We start from the raw sequence: 18,604 nt of genomic DNA on the forward strand, positions 1-18,604 counted from the left end.
TCAGCTAAATAACTCCATCATAGTAAAATAGTAAAACTTATTCAATTACAAAATTTTTAAAATTATTTATTTGGTATCAGAAAATAAAGTAGCTAACTAATGATTTTGTTGCTTAAACTTCATATCCAATCCATCCAAAATTAAGCATCCTACAATTTTGTAAGAAAAGTGAAGATGTGGTGCAAGCTTTATAACCGAGTAAGAATCTCCACACTCATACTAATATAGATATAGTAAATTTAAAATAAAGTTTGCAATAAACCATATTGAAATATAGGTAAAAATCATAAAATTTCAGCCTGCCAAAACTCGAATAAATCCATATATATACACATAAATGTAAATCATCAAATATCTCGTCTCATTCAAAGAAACTATATTACATATATCATCAATTTAAAAAATTTTATTCAGTAGTGGTTTCATATATCCTGTCTTCCATTATTATCCTATTTTTTTATTAGAAATTATCTTTTCAGTTTGAACTATCTATGGTCACGCTTCAGCTCGTGACTGGCAAACCATAATCCCACATTTGGCCCATGGTTGCGAACCATAAACATACACTATGACTCATGGAAGCAAACCACAATGTCTCAATTCTGCCTATGACTGGCTATCCATAATACCAATGCTTCAGCCCACGGCAGCAAACCAAAGTGTCATGATCCAACCCATGACTAGTAATTCAAAATATGGCTAGTCCAAATCTTTTGACACAACCATCTAATTATTCGATTTTCTTCTTGCCAAATAAAATAAATTTTATACTATATTTCTCGCCAACTCCAAGACAATAAGTATCATATTTGAAGCAACCAAAATCATCAATATTCGATACATGTAAACAGTAAAGAAATATATTTATATTAATATCATCCGATGCAAAACTAGAAATCATCATATACGATACATATACATACATATATATATATATATATATGTAGGTGATCATGTACAGGGATCCTTATCTCTACTGATGACCAAATCAAGCACAATGGGTACGAGCCCACACCTCAATATATGAACTAGGATGCATAGTACCTTGCACAATGCCTTCTTGCCCAGATGATCGGTCCCCTGCAAAGCCAACCCTAATCATCAGAATAGTCATAGATGCCCACGTATGATGGAAAATTATGGAAAGATATGGAGAGTGATCATTACAAGATCAGTTCAAGACCCCTCCTAGGGTGCACAATACCGACCCAAGACTTCCCTTAGGATTAACTGAAATTCACGTAAGTACCTAAACCCTCCATTGGTTCATTAATCATATAAAGAGACAAAGAGTTAGAGTAGAAAGAGAAAGAAAGAAGAGAGATATTAGAGAGGAGAGCGAAAATGCTTAGCTTTGGATGGGTTGGGTATAGAGTTCGAGCACCAAAATTATTAGTTAGCAAGTTTATTTTTTGATATCAAATATAAAATTTTGTAAGTAAATAAGTTTTGCTATTTTACAATAGTGGAGTTATTTAGTTGGATATATTGTGACAATTATGTGTTAATTTAAACTTTTGGTGTTATTGAACTTTGTTCAGGCCTTGCATGATCTCTAGGACATCTCTCAAGGGTTCATGCAGTTGTATCACATCGTCGACCTAGGTAATGGGTTTAGAACATAAAAAAAAGTCGTATCAGAGCATAGATTTAAGATTATTGGGGATTGTGGCTGAAATAATCCATTGGAATTGGCATATAATGAGTATAGAAGGCTTGGACAATTTGTGTCTCCGATTATGATCAATGGGGTCCGATAAATTTTGGATCTTATTGAATTCAGTATAGAGTAATATTTTGGTTGGAAATTATATAGCAAACCTAGAAAATTGTGGTGGGTTAGATCATAATTGTACAGGAAAAGTATGGTGGATTGAGTCATTTTGAATCTGAACAAAAAATATTAACTCTAATTCGCAAGGTCTTATGAAAGAGGACTTGATTTACTTTTTCCAGCTAAGAAGGCTACTTAAGAGCTTGAGGATGAGATGAGGGATAAGCACCCTCAATGTTTGAAAGCCTCAGATAAGTTAATTTCGATGATGAAATTATTTTAAAGTGAGGGAAGAATGTAAGGACCTGATCTGTTGACCGGGCCGATTGTGGATGGGCCGCATGCATTTACGCATGATGCAGATAAGGAAAAAGAATCCTCACACGACTAAATATAAGTCAAAAGAGGACTCCCTAAGTCTGCCTCCTCTCCTAAGTCTAACAAAAAGAAAGTCCTAGGTCATGTTGAACTTCGTCCAAAACCTAGGGACTCTCTATAAATCTGATCCCCCTTCCATTCTAGGAACTCCATTGTTGTGATTTCCTCCCAATCACTTCCAATTTGCGAGTTCTTTGATCAAGACTTCCACGGATTCACATCGAGTTTTCTAACCCTGCCAGCTTGCATAACTCGCTGGAGTCGAGGTAAACGTTTAATCCCTCTTCTCCTTGCTTCTTCCAGTCTCTTAGGTTGCTTTCAACGGCCAATTTGAGTCGGCAGGGTGCTGGATTTTGTTGAAATATGCTTTCCCCTATTTCTAGCTATTCTCCTCTAACTTGGCCTTCATCTACTGCCAGCCACCACGGCTGCATGTTGCTGCCATCACAGCCTTCATTGTCGAAGGGTGAGCCCCGGAGGACATTTGCCGCTATCACCGATTGCCACGAGCTTCCTCCATCTGGTATGATATTGAGTGATAAAAACATGTGTATAAGCTCGTTTATTAGTGCTATTAGAGCTATGTATACTCTAAACAGCAAGCACAAATTCAACAGATGCACCCCTTTTTGTGCAAATTAAAGAAATAATTAACATGGCCAATGAACAAAGCAGAAGTACCGTACCTACTTAAATTTTAGTGTTAGAATATAAAATTTTGTCTTTGTACTGATATGAAGTAATCGCAAGCATTGATTGTCGTGTTGCAACTTATGATCGAATCTGGCCCAATCATTTGTTTTGGTAACATTAGACTCCTGTAGATAACTTCTGCATTTAGTACACATTCGCATATGAAGCAGCAGCTGCTACATTGCTGAACCAATACATTAGTAAGAGAGAACGGACAAATCTACTCCAAAAATCATATCTTGGTTTAACAATGCAACTTAGGATGATGGCTTGCAACAATCAAATAAACGATTACATCTTTCTATTAAAGATTTGGGATTGAGGACAGATGGAATTCCTAACAATCCTTTTCAGCATTCGACCTGAATTGGAATCTTTAATCATAGGTTCACCTAACAAGTTAAAAATCTTCGCTCTTCATTTTTCTCTAATATAATCACTTCTATTCCTCATCCTCGCAAAACCATATTCCCAACCCTAAGCCTAAACCGAGAGGAGAGACATCAGAAGAAAGAGCAATGAGTGAAAGAACCTTACCCCAAGAAGCAACTGCCAGGATCCATGGGAACTCACCAGCAGCCGATCAGCAACAAAGGGATGGTTAAATGAGAGGTTGACTATAAGAATAAAACTACTAGAGTATCCTTTCTGTCATCTTGAGACTAATACGATATCGGCAAAGCACGGAAAAGAATAGGATAGTTCAGATATCAAACATGAAAGTAAATTTTGACAGATCAAAGAAGGCTACCAAAGCATTCCTCATGGAAACATTGGAATAACAAAATGCAGAAAAAATATCTTTCCTCCTATCCCTGAAAAAATCAAGATAACGGGATTCATCTCGAATCTTTCTCAGACCAGAGAGCCTGTCAAATATTTCTCGCATGAACTAGGTAATGGACAAACCACTCACCCCACAAACCCCAGTAGAGGATAAACCGATCATCCAGACGCAAAAATTTCTGCAGAATACGTAAACGTAAACAATCTCTAGAACACCGTCAAAGTTAGAGGTCAATACAGGAAAACTACATGAATCAGCCGAAAACCAGTACCACCCATTCTCGATGGTGCTTTCGAACCCGCTTCCGAAGCAGCAGGAAATGCACGATTTGATCTACTCATGACAGAGGGCCCGTGCTACATTATTAATAGACAGTAACACTTCACTGGGCACCAATGTATTAATACTACCATGCCCTGCCCCAGCAGAGCATTGGAGGGACTGAAAGTATTCAGTGGTTCACCAAGAAACATTCTAGAGAAGAATGCCACAGATTCTCCTCAAGGGAAGCAACTGGATTGTATCACACATGCACTGTAAACTGTCACCAAGCACTTCACTGTTTTCTATAGTCAAGCACAAACTGGAATCATACAGGCAAATTCATTGATTACAACGACACAATCAACACCTGAAGTAGCCATATCCAAAATAAAATTCATAGAACGAAACATCAAACTTTCTGTTCTGCAGATATAACTGCAACGACAAAACAATGACTTATTTCTCTCGTCAGAACAAAACGACAAAGTTTGAGCAAAACAAGGGGCATCACACGATAAAGACAAAATTTATGCATGTTAAAAGCAAGCTATAGAAAAAGCCGTTAAATTCCTGGTAAGCTCTACACGTGCAGAAAACGTGCAGAAAACAGTGACATCTCTAATAAGGCTCTACAGGATCGCGGAACTTTGCTCCTGCATAGACTGCTGCAGCACCAAGCTCCTCCTCAATCCTGAGCAACTGTATCCACCAGAAACGAACAGTGAGTACAAACAGAACTTCACAATAATTTTAGGTTTGCCCGCTCCAAATCAGCTAGAATAGCTGAGCAAATTTATTTGTATTGCTTTGGTGGCACCAACAGCTCATAAGGTGACAAAATAGCCGGACAAAGAAACTGAAAATGCGCTAAGTTCAGAGTGTTATAAGTTAACCAGATCTTTCAATATTAAGATTAGCATTAAGATAATCTTGGTTTTGATTGCAAAATTAGTCTTTAGAGCCTTGTGATAAAGAGCTTGCCTGATTATACTTGCAAAGGCGTTCAGAACGGCATGGAGCTCCGGTCTTGATTTGGCCCTGTTTCAGAGGGTAGAATTAGCAGCATGAAGTTTGAAACCCATCTCAAAAAGAACAAAGAGAAATGAATCAGACAGAGACATACCGTGGCCAAACCAACTGCGAGGTCAGCAATGAAAGTATCCTCCGTTTCACCACTAAATACCAGAAAAATGAAAGTTAGCATCGAAATTAAAACTAACAAAAGTCAAATATATCTATAGTCTACCTTCGGTGGCTTGTCATTACGCCCCACCCAGCACATTTGGACATTTTCACAGCTTCAATGCTCTCAGTCACAGACCCTATCTGATTCACCTGCAGCACAAAGTGAAAAAAGAAACATATTCATCTCTGCAATTTTATCAACATAAATCATATAACTATCTAGAAATAAAAAATTTGTGAAAGGAAAATTTAACCATTTCAATCTATAGCCACAGACGAATTGAGATACTTTAATTTTACCTTCAAAAGGAGGGCATTGCATGTCTTTTCCTTAATTGCCTTGGCAACACGCTGCAGAAATATTTGAGAATAAATAAGAATTGTGACAAAGGAAGTTCTCTTCAAATGCTCCATCTAGTCAAATGATATTTACCGTTGGGTTGGTGACAAGAAGATCGTCTCCAACAATCTGCACCTGCCCTCCAATCTCCTCTGTCAATTTTGCATAGTGGGTCCAATCATCCTGATCAAATGGGTCTTCAATTGATACAATGGGATACTCGCTGACAAAGGACTTGTAAACATTTTTCAAACTATCTCCAGATATTTTCTGTGAACCATCATTGTTCTGCAGGAAAAAAATAATTACAATCATTTAATTTAGTGGTGGGCAAATTGTCAACGAATGACAAAGCAGCATAATATAACAATGAATGTTAGTTATCTCCAGGACAATCACAGAATTGTATGAAAAATCAATATCACAAAAAACAGAAGACAGGATTAAGCAAGCTCACCTCCTCCTTGAAATTCAAATCATATGTCTTATCCTTGTCACTGTAGAACTCTGAAGCAGCAACATCCATCCCGATCACAACCTGTCATAACAATCAAGTATGATGAAGACATTCATCCATCAAGTGCCCATGCTTTTGTGACAACTAACAAATTCACATAAACATAAAAATGCAAGGGATATATCTAAGGATAGCACATACTTTGCCAGTATATCCAGCCTTTGCTATAGCTGTCTTCAACAGCTCAAGACCTTCCTTGTTTTCCTGCAGTTTCATGAAAAGAAATAAATTATGATGAGACCTTCAAAGACCAGTCAACACTATTAGAAATGTCAGAAAGAAAATCATTAACACACACTTCTAAAGGCCAATCTGAACAGTATAGAAAAATTGTATTAAAGCAAGAAACAACAAGCAAAACATTCATAATAAGCCTTCTATTATACTTAACGTGGTTGAGACCAGATTTATTTCCAAAATGTGTTATTTCAGATTATAGAAATATCCCCCTCGAGAGGGGGGGGGGGGGGGGCTTTTTTGTTTTTTTTTTTTTGGGGGGGGAGGGGGGGGTGTCGGGAGAGGGGAAACAATCCCAACAATAAATTTATACCTACAAGAGTTACATGAAAGGTAGATGGTTAATGACTAATAAAGAGATTTCCTCCTAAAGCATTAAGAACATGTATCCCCCAGGAATTCTTTAGAATGTCCTGCAGAGGATGCACAGACAATCACAAAAGCCAAACTGACCAATCGAAAATGTCAGCATATTGCACTTAAGAAAGATGGAGCATAGAGAAATCTAGTCATACAATCTTTATGTTGGAACTGACATTAGGATGTGCACCTAAGTTTAAGATAAAGATAAATTAGGAGGATGTTTGGCTTTTTTTTTTTGTTTCCGAGGGGGGGGGGAGTGGGGTGGGCAATGCCCCATTTGGTTGAGAAGAGTCCCATTTCCATTCCAATTCCAGAAGAAATGGAAATGCCCCAATCCACCAAAACCCAATCCCTACTCTCCCTTAGCATTCAAATTCCATTCTGACTCCGACACCGACTCCAATCATGAACCAAACATATCAAGGGCATATGGCCATTTTGATTCCCATTCAATCCATTCCAATTTTGATTTCCATTCCGATTGCAAACCAAACATGCCCTGGATATATGCTAACCAATCAAACAATCAGACTCTTCTCTCATAGTCTAGAAAAGAAACAAAAATTAAGAACTAGATGACCCAGACAATTAATAATTTTCTTGTTACAACATACATTAGAAAATTGAGAAAATTGGGGCAAATTAGATTGTCATCTTCATAAGTGTGTTCAGGCATTTCACTTCTCAAAACATTTCAAGTCCCCAAAAAAATTAGAGACGCAACAAGAGCAAGTCCTTAAATTAAAGGTTCTAGTTTCCCAAATATTTGATTATGAGTTGCATTGTGATGATAACAATGTAAGTGTTGTTTCCATGTCTTACCAATCAAAAAACAAGGGGCTCCATATGCCTTTCAACAAGCAAGTGCTGTTTCCATGTGGAAGTGCACCTGCAGCTGAACTTTAGAGGTCAAAGGACACTTAAGGAACTCAAAATCTTGGCAACAGTACAAACTGTTACTGACAGATTACATAACTTAGCACCAAGTAGCACACAATTGTCCAGCATTCTTCTACCATCTTCTAAGGCCAATCAATGAGCTAAATGTAGAAGGCTAGAAGAATATCTACTTAACAAATGATGCTTAATAATAGGTAATAAATTTTACATTTAAAATAAATACTTAATTGCAAAGAAATGTACTACGAATCTGGAACAGACCTGAATGTTAGGAGCAAAACCACCTTCATCTCCAACATTAGTAGCATCCTGTCCATACTTTTTCTTAATGACAGCCTGAAAGCGGGATCAGTGAAAATCAGGCAACATTCTTAGAACTGAAGTCAAGAAGATATCAAATCAACTAATCTTTTACCTTCAAATGATGGTATACTTCTACACCCATCTTCATGGCTTCCTTGAATGAGCATGCCCCAACAGGAAGGATCATAAATTCCTGTTAGCATAACAACACTTAGATTGGCAGAATGAAAATAATGGTCAATAAAAATACAATTTCTGAACACAACTGGTCACCTGCATGGCCAGTTTGTTTCCCGCATGAGAACCCCCATTAATGACATTGAATGCAGGTACAGGCAACACTAAGTTCTTGTTTCCAGCAAGATTGGCAATATGCTGCATCAAAGGGGATAGAAGTCAGCTATATAATACATGACCTCATGTTCCTGAGAAAATAATCATTTCACCTCACAAACCTGGTAAAGAGGAATCTTCTTCACACTAGCTCCTGCTTTGCATAAGGCAAGTGAAACTGCCAATATGGCATTTGCACCAAGCTGAGGCAATAAAATCCAATAAAAATGATCAAACAACTTTACAGTCCAGGACATTGAGAGACAAGTAACAGACAATTATGACTGTGCTAGTAATGAAACCAGGTTCTAGCTAGCATGGTACCTTTTGTTTGCACCAACCCCACTCATTAGAGGTCCCATCAAGTTGCTGAACCATGAAAGTATCGATCTCAGCCTGTGCGGTGGGATCCTGCAAGGCATTATATTTGCAGTTTGTCAGTGGTCTGATAGTTCATAGCCTAGATTGCTCAATCAGCTTAAACAAATGACGAAAAACAAACATCAAACTGGAAAAGAAAATGTAGAGTACACCACATACCTTCCCAATCAATGCTGGTCCAATAATAGCGTTCACATTCTCAACAGCCTAAACCAGGAAAAATGCATATAAATTCAGCTAAGAATCTGCATACAACTATAATATTTGAATTGTAACATAAAAAGGTGTCAGATAAAACCAGAAAATAACCCTGTACAGCAAGCAGGTTTTCCTAAATGCAAATAAAGTCATAAAGATTTCATCTAAATTTATGTTCGAAATAGAAATCATATGAATGCTGCCATTTCTTGACCAGCCCCATCAAATGCTTGCTTAGAGGAACATTATCATTAGATAAATATGTAACCTTTTGACATGACATACACAAGTTGCAACATGTTATGAGAAGCTTCTAGCATTTAGCTTTATAACTAAATAACAGACTAAAAATATAGAATTGCAGAGCAAAATAAAATTGTCATCATAGGATAAGATGACAGCAAAGAAGTCTTCAAGGCGGCACACAAAAATTCAACACTGTATCTTTATATATTTTCCAAACATAGCAACAATACATAAGTTTAAAATTATCATTTACTTGACAGTCAATTTATAGTAGAAAAGGTCTTTATATATTTTTCCAAACATATTACTAATACGTAAGTTTTAAATTGTCATTTAATTGAAACTCAATTTTGTGGTAGAAAGGTTGGATGAAAATAAGGCAAAAGTTGATCACATGCATGATGCATCCTCCAAGTGATTCTACTTATGCACAGAAATCAGAGATTAAATGCCAACCGATAAACCAAATCACTAATGAATAAAGTCAGGAAGCTCTCTAAGTTATTTTTTTCAATAAAGTTAACCAGTGGATTCTGCACAGCATAAGCAATAAATGCGATGATGACTGTGCCTGCCACATGGTCAGATCCTACCTATGCTTTATTCCATAAATCTAGAGCAAACAACACTAAAGATTTAGAGCACTTTCTAAAGTCTAGTTTACATGGCCAACTAGAATTATCAAAATTCAGTATCATCTTGATTTTCATGGTTTGCGATTAAAGAAAGTGGCAGGTCTAGATGATAAAGCACTTTAGGTAATTGGATCATGATTGGACACTCATATCATGACATTGCTTACATTTAACTGGGATTTAGCAGAAAGGGAACAATCCACTAATGCAGTTATGATGTATCACCAAAGAAGAAGAAAACTCTGTAGTATGAAATGCCTGTTTTTAGCAACAAAAAAAAAAGAAGAAGAAAACTCTTAAATTGGACACCCCATATCATGATTTTGCTTATTTTTAACTGGGATTTAGCAGAAAGGGAACAATTCACTAATGCAGTTATGATGTATCACCAAAGAAGAAGAAAGCTCTTAAATTGCTGCAGCACTTCAAGCTCTTACCAAGATTCTCATCTCGTTAATATCACATATGATAAAACATATCAAAAAAGTAACACTAAATAAAATAGGAAAGAAAGAAAAACCCATAAAATTTTATGCGCATCATAATCACATTTGTTATAAATGAACCTAATCATATTGTACAATCTACTGGGCTCTAGAAAAAGAAAACAATTAATCCAGTAATACATCTAAGATTAAGGATGCAATTTGGTTCAACAACTAGAAGTTGTACGAACCTTAAGGACACCTTTCCCAAGGTAGTCTGATCCTCCATCTCTCAACTCCAAAGCTTCATATATACCTTGGTCACCAAAAATGTGCAATGAGTACACATGTAAGATAGCAACATCCAACTAAAACCAGTAATAAAGCGCTAAGACCAAAGTAACTAAATTTCTTCTTCACATACATTAAGAATATGATTCAAAAAGGAAATGGTGCTTCCAATGATGAGGTAAACAAGATCTCAAAATTTTGCTATCCAATCCATCATCACTAGCTTATTTCTCCGCGAGCATTTTTAAGGACATCATTTTTAATAAACTACGCCATACTCCTATCAAAATAAACTATGTCATACTAATTTCCTTATACTATAACCATCAGCTTATTTCTCCGTTAGGATTTTTGAAAAAGACACCACTTTTTATAACATATGTGATAATAATAACCTTATGATCAAATAAAGGATGAATATTTGGAAGAATAAATATCAAAAGTAGTTGCACAACGATTGGTAATAGAAATAAACAAACAAATAAAGCACCCCTAATAAGAGAATAAATGAAACTATTAAAAGAGTCACGTTAAATGATCAAAATACCTGTCGATGCTCCACTGGGAACAGCGGCCCTGGAGAAAGTTCCATCACTGAGACAACAATCCACCTGGAAAAAAATTTAGTAAGATCCAAAAATAGAGAGTTTACAAAATCTATGATCGATAAACACATCTTTTACAGAACTTAAAAAAAACAAACAAAAAAGAAACAAAAGTCATCAGATCCAACCAACAAACAAACACGAAACTTAAACAAGAAGAGATCGTCCGATCTGAATCCAGAAACCTAGCTTCGATCACAAGAACGAATCCAAAACCCCAGAAACCCTAACGATCGTGTCGGAGATTGAAACAGAAAGATCGGAGAAGAAAATGATCACCTCCACGGTGGGATTCCCACGGCTGTCAAAGATCTGGCGGGCCTTGATGCACTTGATCGTCGCCATGCGGGTAGCGATCGGGGGGGAAGAGAGAGGGCGAGCGAGCAAATCGCAAAACAGGCTATGGAACTGGGGGTAGGCGCTCAGGATTTCCACTGGGAAGCGGAGAAATGGAGGTCGATCCACTTTATAGCGAAGGTTTGCTATCGGCCCACCGGAAGTCCCCAAACCCGCCGTCGGATTCAGACAAAACAAGGAAACTTTAAAAGACTATTTCCCCAAAGGCTTCGTAACCCAGTGAAAGGAAAGAATGATGGAATCTCATCCCGGTTTATAATATTCCGGGTAGCATATCTGGGCTGTGTACCTGTACTAATAAAGGACCAAAGAAATGGACAGTCACGGAGCACTTGAGGTCGCATCACGTGGGACGCGGGGCGCCGCATCGGAGAGCGAATATTCGAGAATGGAACACCAGGGGTTCAGCCTCGACCGTCGGTTTAAGCATGCACGACGACTAGGAAATCAATTTAATTGTGTCCGTCTGATCGGCGGACCCTGAGGTTGCTGCCTTGCAGGATTTGCTGTTTTGCACAGAACGTAGGTAATGATGCAGGACCGGTAAGAACCTGCTACGTTGTCGATCCAGGGATACGGTGTGGGGCCATCTAATAATTCGTGCGGTACGGGCTTGAATGGCGAAGCTTTGGAAGACACAAACCAAAGACCTGATCCCATGGGCGGCGTCATGAGATGGCCATTCAATACTGGCGACTAATGAGACCGGTTTTGGTTGAATTCAGAGACTGGGAAACGAGAGGCTCGACGTCTTATACCGGGGCGGAGGGTCGTCAGCAATGTGTAAGCCCATTTGGTTGAGGATGATCTAGTATTAAAAATAAATTTTATATTAGATTGCTATATTTAGAATAAAAAATAGATAGAAAATAATCAAATAAAAAATGAATCATTTATCTATTTTTGAGAGTGAAAAAATAAATAAATACCACTCTAGTGGTATTTGATTTTCATGCTGGAATACAAAGTAGAGGTAATATAAAAATATCAACTCAATAGAAATACCCTCTTATATTATATTATATATTTAATATTAATTATATTAATATAGATTATGTCAACAGAGGTGTAAATGGGCCGGATCAAACTGGGTTATTAGTGACCCCGACCCAACTTGGTCCCTTTTTCGGGTTCTAATATTGGACCCAAACTCAATCAAATAGAATATTGGATCTGGTCGGATCGGATTTATGGCTAAAATTTTTAACTCATTAGGTCATTTGAGTCAAGTTGGCTCCATGTATAACTTGGTCCCAACCCAAAAAATTTGGATCCAAATCGGGTCTGGGACTTTCCATGTGTGGCTTCCGGCGGCTGTTTTTTAGAGAGCTTTGTCGGCCTTTATAAGAAGTAGAGTGGGCAACGGGCCGTGCCGGGCCGGCCCGGCCCAGGCCCCCCGGGCCCAAAGACTAAACGGGCCGTGCCTGGCACGGCCCGTCCAGCACGGAAGGCCAGCCCGGCCCGGCCCCAGGCCCCTCTATTGGTGGGCCGGGCCGGGCACGGCACGCCACGGGCCGTGCCAGGCACGGCCCGCAACGTCTCCAAACGGGCCGTGCCTGGCATGGCCCGTAACGGCTCCAGACGGGCCGTGCCAGGCACGGCCCGTAACGGCTCCAGACGGGCCGTGCCAGGCACGGCCCGTCTGGAGAGGGGGGAGGAAAATAGCCGTTTCCAACGGCTATTTTCGTGAAAATAACCCTTTTACCCCTCCCAACAGTCCAATAACGGCTGAATTGAGGGGTATTTTGGGAAAAAAATTTTGGGGCTTCTATAAATAGCCCATTCCTCCCTCATTCTCACCACACCAAACCTCTCATTCTCTCCTTCTCTACTGCTATTATTTCTCTCTTCTAAAGTGCTCTTCTAGCAATTTAATTTTTAGTTTGTTCAAGTGCTACACAAGAGGAGGTTCCTGTTGAGAAGAGAAGGTCGCTTCTGTTGAGAGCACAAGAGGAAGCTCGGAATCTCGGCTCTGCCTCTGCCCTCCGACCCTCTACTCAATTCCTCCTTGCGGTTAGTTTTTATTTTTTGAATTAATCGTAGATATGTCATCTTTTGAGGAAAGTCAGTTTGGCATTCCTGTTTCTGAGGGAGAAGAAACTAATCCCCAACCCCCTGTTCCTAGTTCCTCTAGAACTGGTGAACCGAGTGAAGGTCAAACCTCTTCTCGTAAGAGGACTAGTACTATATGGAATGAATTTGATAGAGTTATGGTTGAGGGAGTCTGGAAAGCTAAATGTAAAAAATGTGCCAAACTTTATAGTTGTAGTAGTAGTGGGGGAACAGGGCATTTAAAAAGACATCAAGAGAGTCATAGGATGCATGATTCTCATGCTCAAACTCAAAGTACCCTTAATATACAAGGGGGATTACTTGTAGGTAATTTTGCATATAATCATGAAAATCAAAGAAAAGCACTTGTAAAATGGATAGTTAAGGATGAATTACCTTTTAGTTTATGTGAATCTTTTAATTTTGAAGAATATGTTCAATTAAACCTACAACCTGCTTACAAGAGAACTAGTAGGCGTACATTTAGAAGAGTAGCTATGACCAATTTTTTAGCAATGAAACAAAATTTAATTGAAACACTTTCTACTTTAAATGTAAAAATTTCATTAACTTCTGATATTTGGTCAGCATCTGTAGGTAGTAATTGTTTTATTGCCATTACTGCTCATTATATTGATAATGATTGGCAATTAAATAAACGTATTCTTGCTTTTCGTGCTTTTGATTTTCCACATTCTGGGCAACAAATTTCAAATATAATTTATCAAACTGCATGTTCATATAATATTAATGATAAAATTATGTCTATTACTTTTGATAATGCATCTAATAATAATTCTGCTGTTGTATTATTAAAAGACTCATTGCATCCCATATTAGATGAAAATTTACTGCATATTAGATGTGCATGTCATATCTTAAATCTTTCTGTTCAAGCTGGCATGGGCATGATTCAAGATGTGATTTCAAAAATTAGAAATACAGTTTCTTTTATTCATACTTCTAGATCAAGACTTCAAGAATTTAAGGAATTATGCATAAATCATGGTAAACGTTTTAAAAAATTTAAACTTGATGTAATTACTCGTTGGAACTCCACATATAGCATGATACATGATGCATACCCATATAAAAATTTATTAAGTGCATATATTAATGATCGTGGATTAGGATTTACATTGACTGAAACTGATTGGAATAAAGAAAAAATTTTGGAAAATTTTTTGCTTAGTTTTTATAATGCTACCAATATTCTTTCTGGTATTTATTACCCTACTTCATGTTCATTTTTACAACAAGCATATATAATTAGTCAAAAATTTGCAGAACATAGATATGATGATGTTTTAATGCCTATTATTGACCTAATGGAATCTAAATGGAATGAGTATTGGGACAGGATATGTCCTATGCATAACTTAGCTGCTGTATTTGATCCTAGAGTTAAATTAAATGGCGTGCTAATTTTACTTAATGCATACTCTGAAAATATGAATCAAGATGCTGAATCTGCTAAAGATGAGGTAAAAAAACTTCTTTATGATATTTATGCTATATATGATGAAAAAATTCGTGGATCTAGAACACAAATACAAACCTCTATTTCTCCTTCTAGTAGTTCTCGTTCGTCATCTATTTTTTCATTCATTGCACAGAGAAGACACACACATGCTTCAAGTTCCTCTTCATCTTCTTCATCTTTAAGTAGTGAACTAGAATTTTATTTACGAAATGATCTTCATTCTGCATATGATGAAAATCAAATAGAGAATCTAGATGTATTATCTTGGTGGAAGAGTGTTAGAAATCAATATCCTGTTATGTCTGCAATTGCACGCGATATTTTAGCTGTGCCGATGTCCACAGTAGCATCGGAATCCGCTTTTAGTGCAGGTCGGCGTGTTCTTGACGAAAAGAGAAGTAGGATGACGGGCGAAACGGTGGAGATGCTTCTCTGCTTCAAGGATTGGCTGGATGCTGAGGCAAGACTTCAAGATAAAGGTGGACATAATACAACATCCTCTGATGATGATGATACAAACACTACTGAAGACTGAAGACTGAAGAGTGAATACTGATTCACTGAATCACTGATGATTAGTAAGATTTCTTAATTTTTTATAATTGTACATTTTATTGTATTCTGGAGGTCAGACCAAGGTCCAAATCTCGGCCCTTTCTTAGTTTCTTATTGTATTCTAGAGGTCAGACCAAGGTCCAAACCTCCCTTCATGTACCATTTTGATTTAAATTAATAAACTGGTAGGGGTCTATGCCAAACCCCCCACCATTAAGGTGGCTTTATATTCATAAATCATAAATTCTTAGTGTTCAATATTTATTAATTTATTAAAAAAATTTATGAAGCATTAATTTTTATCGGGCCGAGCCGGGCCCAGGCCCGGACCGTGCCAGGCCCGCGTGCCAGCCCGGCCCAGGCCCTTATGGGCCGTGCCGTGCTGGCCCGCGGGCCGTGCCGTGCTTGGCCCGTGGGCCTAGACCGGGCCGTGCCGGCCCAGGCCCGAAGCGGGCCGTGCCAGGCACGGCCCGCTGGCCAGGACCCTCTAGCCCAGCACGGCCCTCTCAAAGGGGCCGTGCCGTGCCGGGCCGTGGGCGGCCCGGCCCAGTGCCCATCTCTAATAAGAAGTACGCAACTCCTGTCCAAAATAGTGTTCCTACGGCTACAATTAAACCATCTGCCTCCTTTGACTGGAGGTCAATAGCGGCGGCCAAATCGATAGTCCTTGAGGGGATCTCTTACAGTTGACGCGAGCTTCGTCTATGGTAGGAGCGTATATACCGGTGAAAACCTAGGCCCTCCCCTACTAACTGGAAGTATTGAATTCAAGAGCACGACGAGAAAACTGGCTTCAAAGACACATTCGCTCGCTTAGTCCAGTCGACTACTGGAAAAGCGAACTTTTGTTCTGCAATTATAGGGGCATACCTTACCATTTGAAGGCCGCTGAACGATCGATACAATGTTTAGGGCTGAGATCGGAATCGAGAAAGGAGGTTTTCTTGGTCAGACTGTGGGCTATTTTAGGCACCCACCCTCGTCGAACTGAACGTCTAACCTTCCCGCATTTGAAGACAGACTAATGTTTAACATAACGAAATCATTGGTTTCAGAGTCCACTGTCTTTGTTGTCTCAATGAACAAACACATTTCCTAGAACAACAAATCCCCTTTGGATCGGATTCAGGTCAGATCCATGTACTCGTTTTGCAATGAATAAAAACTAAAGAAAGCAAGTTGTACAAGACCGAAAGTGCCTAAACAATAATGATCGATGCCATTATAAACCAACCTACAAATGATAAGCTCAACTTTGTTAGCTACAAGAAAAATTTTATGTTTATGTATACAATACATTTTTTTTAGTAGAAAAGAATTACATCTGTGCTAATCATTTTTACTTAGCAGTGATATTCCCAAATTTGCTAGAATACATCTACTACTATTTTTTCTAAACATACTATTAGAAAAGCATATATGAGCTAATATGAGGAATATAGTTTTGATAATGATATATGATAAAGTTTAACAGCTGCAAATGACTCATCATGAACCCATCTTCTTCCATATAGCAAAGTTATATTCTATTTTGCCTTCATTAGTCTGAACTTCCTTCTTAGAGGAACAATGTTCCTATTTAATGCAACCAACCTAAGCCTTAATATAAAATTTATATCATTTGATAGCACACAAAAATAGTCTCTTCTATTTCTCTCATCCTCAAATACAAGAAGAGATTAGAGGAATGTGGAGTTAAAGAGCCTTAAGCACCACTACGGGCCCTAATAATGTACTAGGTTCGGGTCGGGCCATAGGGTAGAAAACCCAAAACCAAATATCAAATGGGTTGGATCGAGTCGGATCAGGTCAGAATTTAGAAAACTTAGACTTAATCTGAAAAATGGAATGAGTTCAATTTTAGAACCCTACCCGGCCCCACCGATCCTTTAAATAAAGTCGGATTGGGTTTAAAGGAGTCGGATCAGATTGGGTCATGGGTCAATCTAACCCATTTGCAGCCTTATATATTAATGTTATGTTAATATATTATAAATATATTAATATATTTATTAATAAATATTATTTACTAATAAATAATTAACTTATATTTATTAATTATGAGTAAATCTAACATAGTATTACTAATAATTAATATATCTATTTATATACCAAAACATACCAAAATTTATTTATAACAAGAAATATATTTCTAATATATAATTAATTTAAGAATATTTATTAACTCATGTAGATATATTTTAATATTCGAAATAGCAAATATAATAGGGTTTATGCAAGTGGGTCATAAATGGCCAACAAATGGACTGAGAAAACTTGTTATTATTTAAAGATATTATTAGAAATTTAGAAATATTTTTGCACAAGATTTCCTCTAACCAAAAATAGTAGTTTTTTGATGTTATTTTTTTGAGTAATTTTAACAAAAATCAAATGTGGTAAAATTTATTTTCCTCCACAATTATTTTGCTAGATAAATGATTCTCAAAAACCATTAGATTACCTTGTAATCTCCAATATCTCAACCATACAAACCCTAAAAAATGGATTTTTTTTTTGCTACAACGGATGGCTCATATACATCTAGTGTGAAGACATCTAAAAAAGTCAAAAGACAATAAGTCTCAGAATGTTTTAGACAACTCCCTCTTCCCCACCTATAGGGCCCCTTTAGAATGGTCGACCACAAATGAAGCCACCCAATCTATAGCTTCATTAGCCTCTTTATATACATACTTGGCATGGAAGACAACATCTCTACTCCCTATAGCCCAAATATCCTAAAGCAAAGGGTGGCACGCACCCACGCCACCGATGCTCCCCAGATCCAACCAATCGCCATGATCGAGTCACAATCAGGCACGTCTGCGTTGGCCTGCAGAACAAGCCAGGCTTGACATATACCAGCCCAAGCCGCCCTCAGCTCCGCCTTCAAAACAAAGATGTCGAAGATCTAGCATCCGCCAGCAACAACCATCCTTGGAATTTAGGCCTCTGATTACAAAAGTTGCACCACCTCTCCTGCCACCGTCTAGCATGCATCCATCAAAGTTGACCTTAAGGAAGCATGGGGGTGGGAGCTCCTAAGTGAAAATACCGTTCGTGGCGCTACAAAAGCAAATGTAAAGCTCCAGATGCCCCAAGTTATCAAAGACCCGTCCAATGAACATTAATGGGTAATCTTCGCTGCCTATGCATGAGCCCGCTTTACCGACGAACCTCGGTCTTGGGCTACTCTCTCCAATGCACAAGCATTTCTGGCTAGCTAGATATGGTAAATGGTATAAGTCACCACTATGGCCACCTGCCGAGTCGGAGGGGCAATGGTCTACCGCCTGAGC

At 38.1% G+C, this 18,604-nt stretch overlaps 1 protein-coding gene and 1 long non-coding RNA gene across 2 annotated transcripts; one reads left to right on the plus strand and one right to left on the minus strand.

The window, feature by feature from the left end:
- Nucleotides 1-2,201: 2,201 nt before the first annotated feature.
- LOC120105746 lies at nt 2,202-4,369 on the plus strand. The gene is made up of 2 exons (XR_005508063.1): nt 2,202-2,418; nt 2,572-4,369. It is a non-coding gene; the product is annotated as an uncharacterized LOC120105746 (long non-coding RNA).
- Nucleotides 4,214-11,433, minus strand: LOC103698430 (enolase-like). Its single transcript, XM_008780442.4, has 17 exons — nt 11,135-11,433; nt 10,798-10,861; nt 10,211-10,275; nt 8,615-8,662; nt 8,399-8,485; nt 8,197-8,277; nt 8,015-8,116; nt 7,854-7,934; nt 7,700-7,774; nt 6,080-6,142; nt 5,879-5,959; nt 5,515-5,709; nt 5,382-5,432; nt 5,143-5,231; nt 5,020-5,071; nt 4,878-4,934; nt 4,214-4,595 (listed from the first exon to the last, which is right to left on the minus strand). The coding sequence occupies exons 1-17, from the start codon at nt 11,198-11,200 to the stop codon at nt 4,515-4,517; spliced, it is 1,338 nt and encodes a 445-aa protein (XP_008778664.1). The 5' UTR covers nt 11,201-11,433; the 3' UTR covers nt 4,214-4,514.
- Nucleotides 11,434-18,604: the final 7,171 nt, after the last annotated feature.

The sequence above is a fragment of the Phoenix dactylifera genome, unplaced genomic scaffold (genome assembly GCF_009389715.1).
Source record: "Phoenix dactylifera cultivar Barhee BC4 unplaced genomic scaffold, palm_55x_up_171113_PBpolish2nd_filt_p 000356F, whole genome shotgun sequence".
Lineage (NCBI taxonomy): Eukaryota > Viridiplantae > Streptophyta > Magnoliopsida > Arecales > Arecaceae > Phoenix > Phoenix dactylifera.

Coding starts and splice junctions, on each gene's coding strand:
- LOC103698430 (XM_008780442.4), bottom strand. CDS start 11,200: ATGGCGACGATCAAGTGCATCAAGGCCCGCCAGATCTTTGACAGCCGT. Junction 5,960..6,079: donor AGGCTGGATATACTGGCAAA/GTATGTGCTATC, acceptor TTGTTATGACAG/GTTGTGATCGGGATGGATGT. Junction 5,072..5,142: donor GTAATGACAAGCCACCGAAG/GTAGACTATAGA, acceptor TCTGGTATTTAG/TGGTGAAACGGAGGATACTT.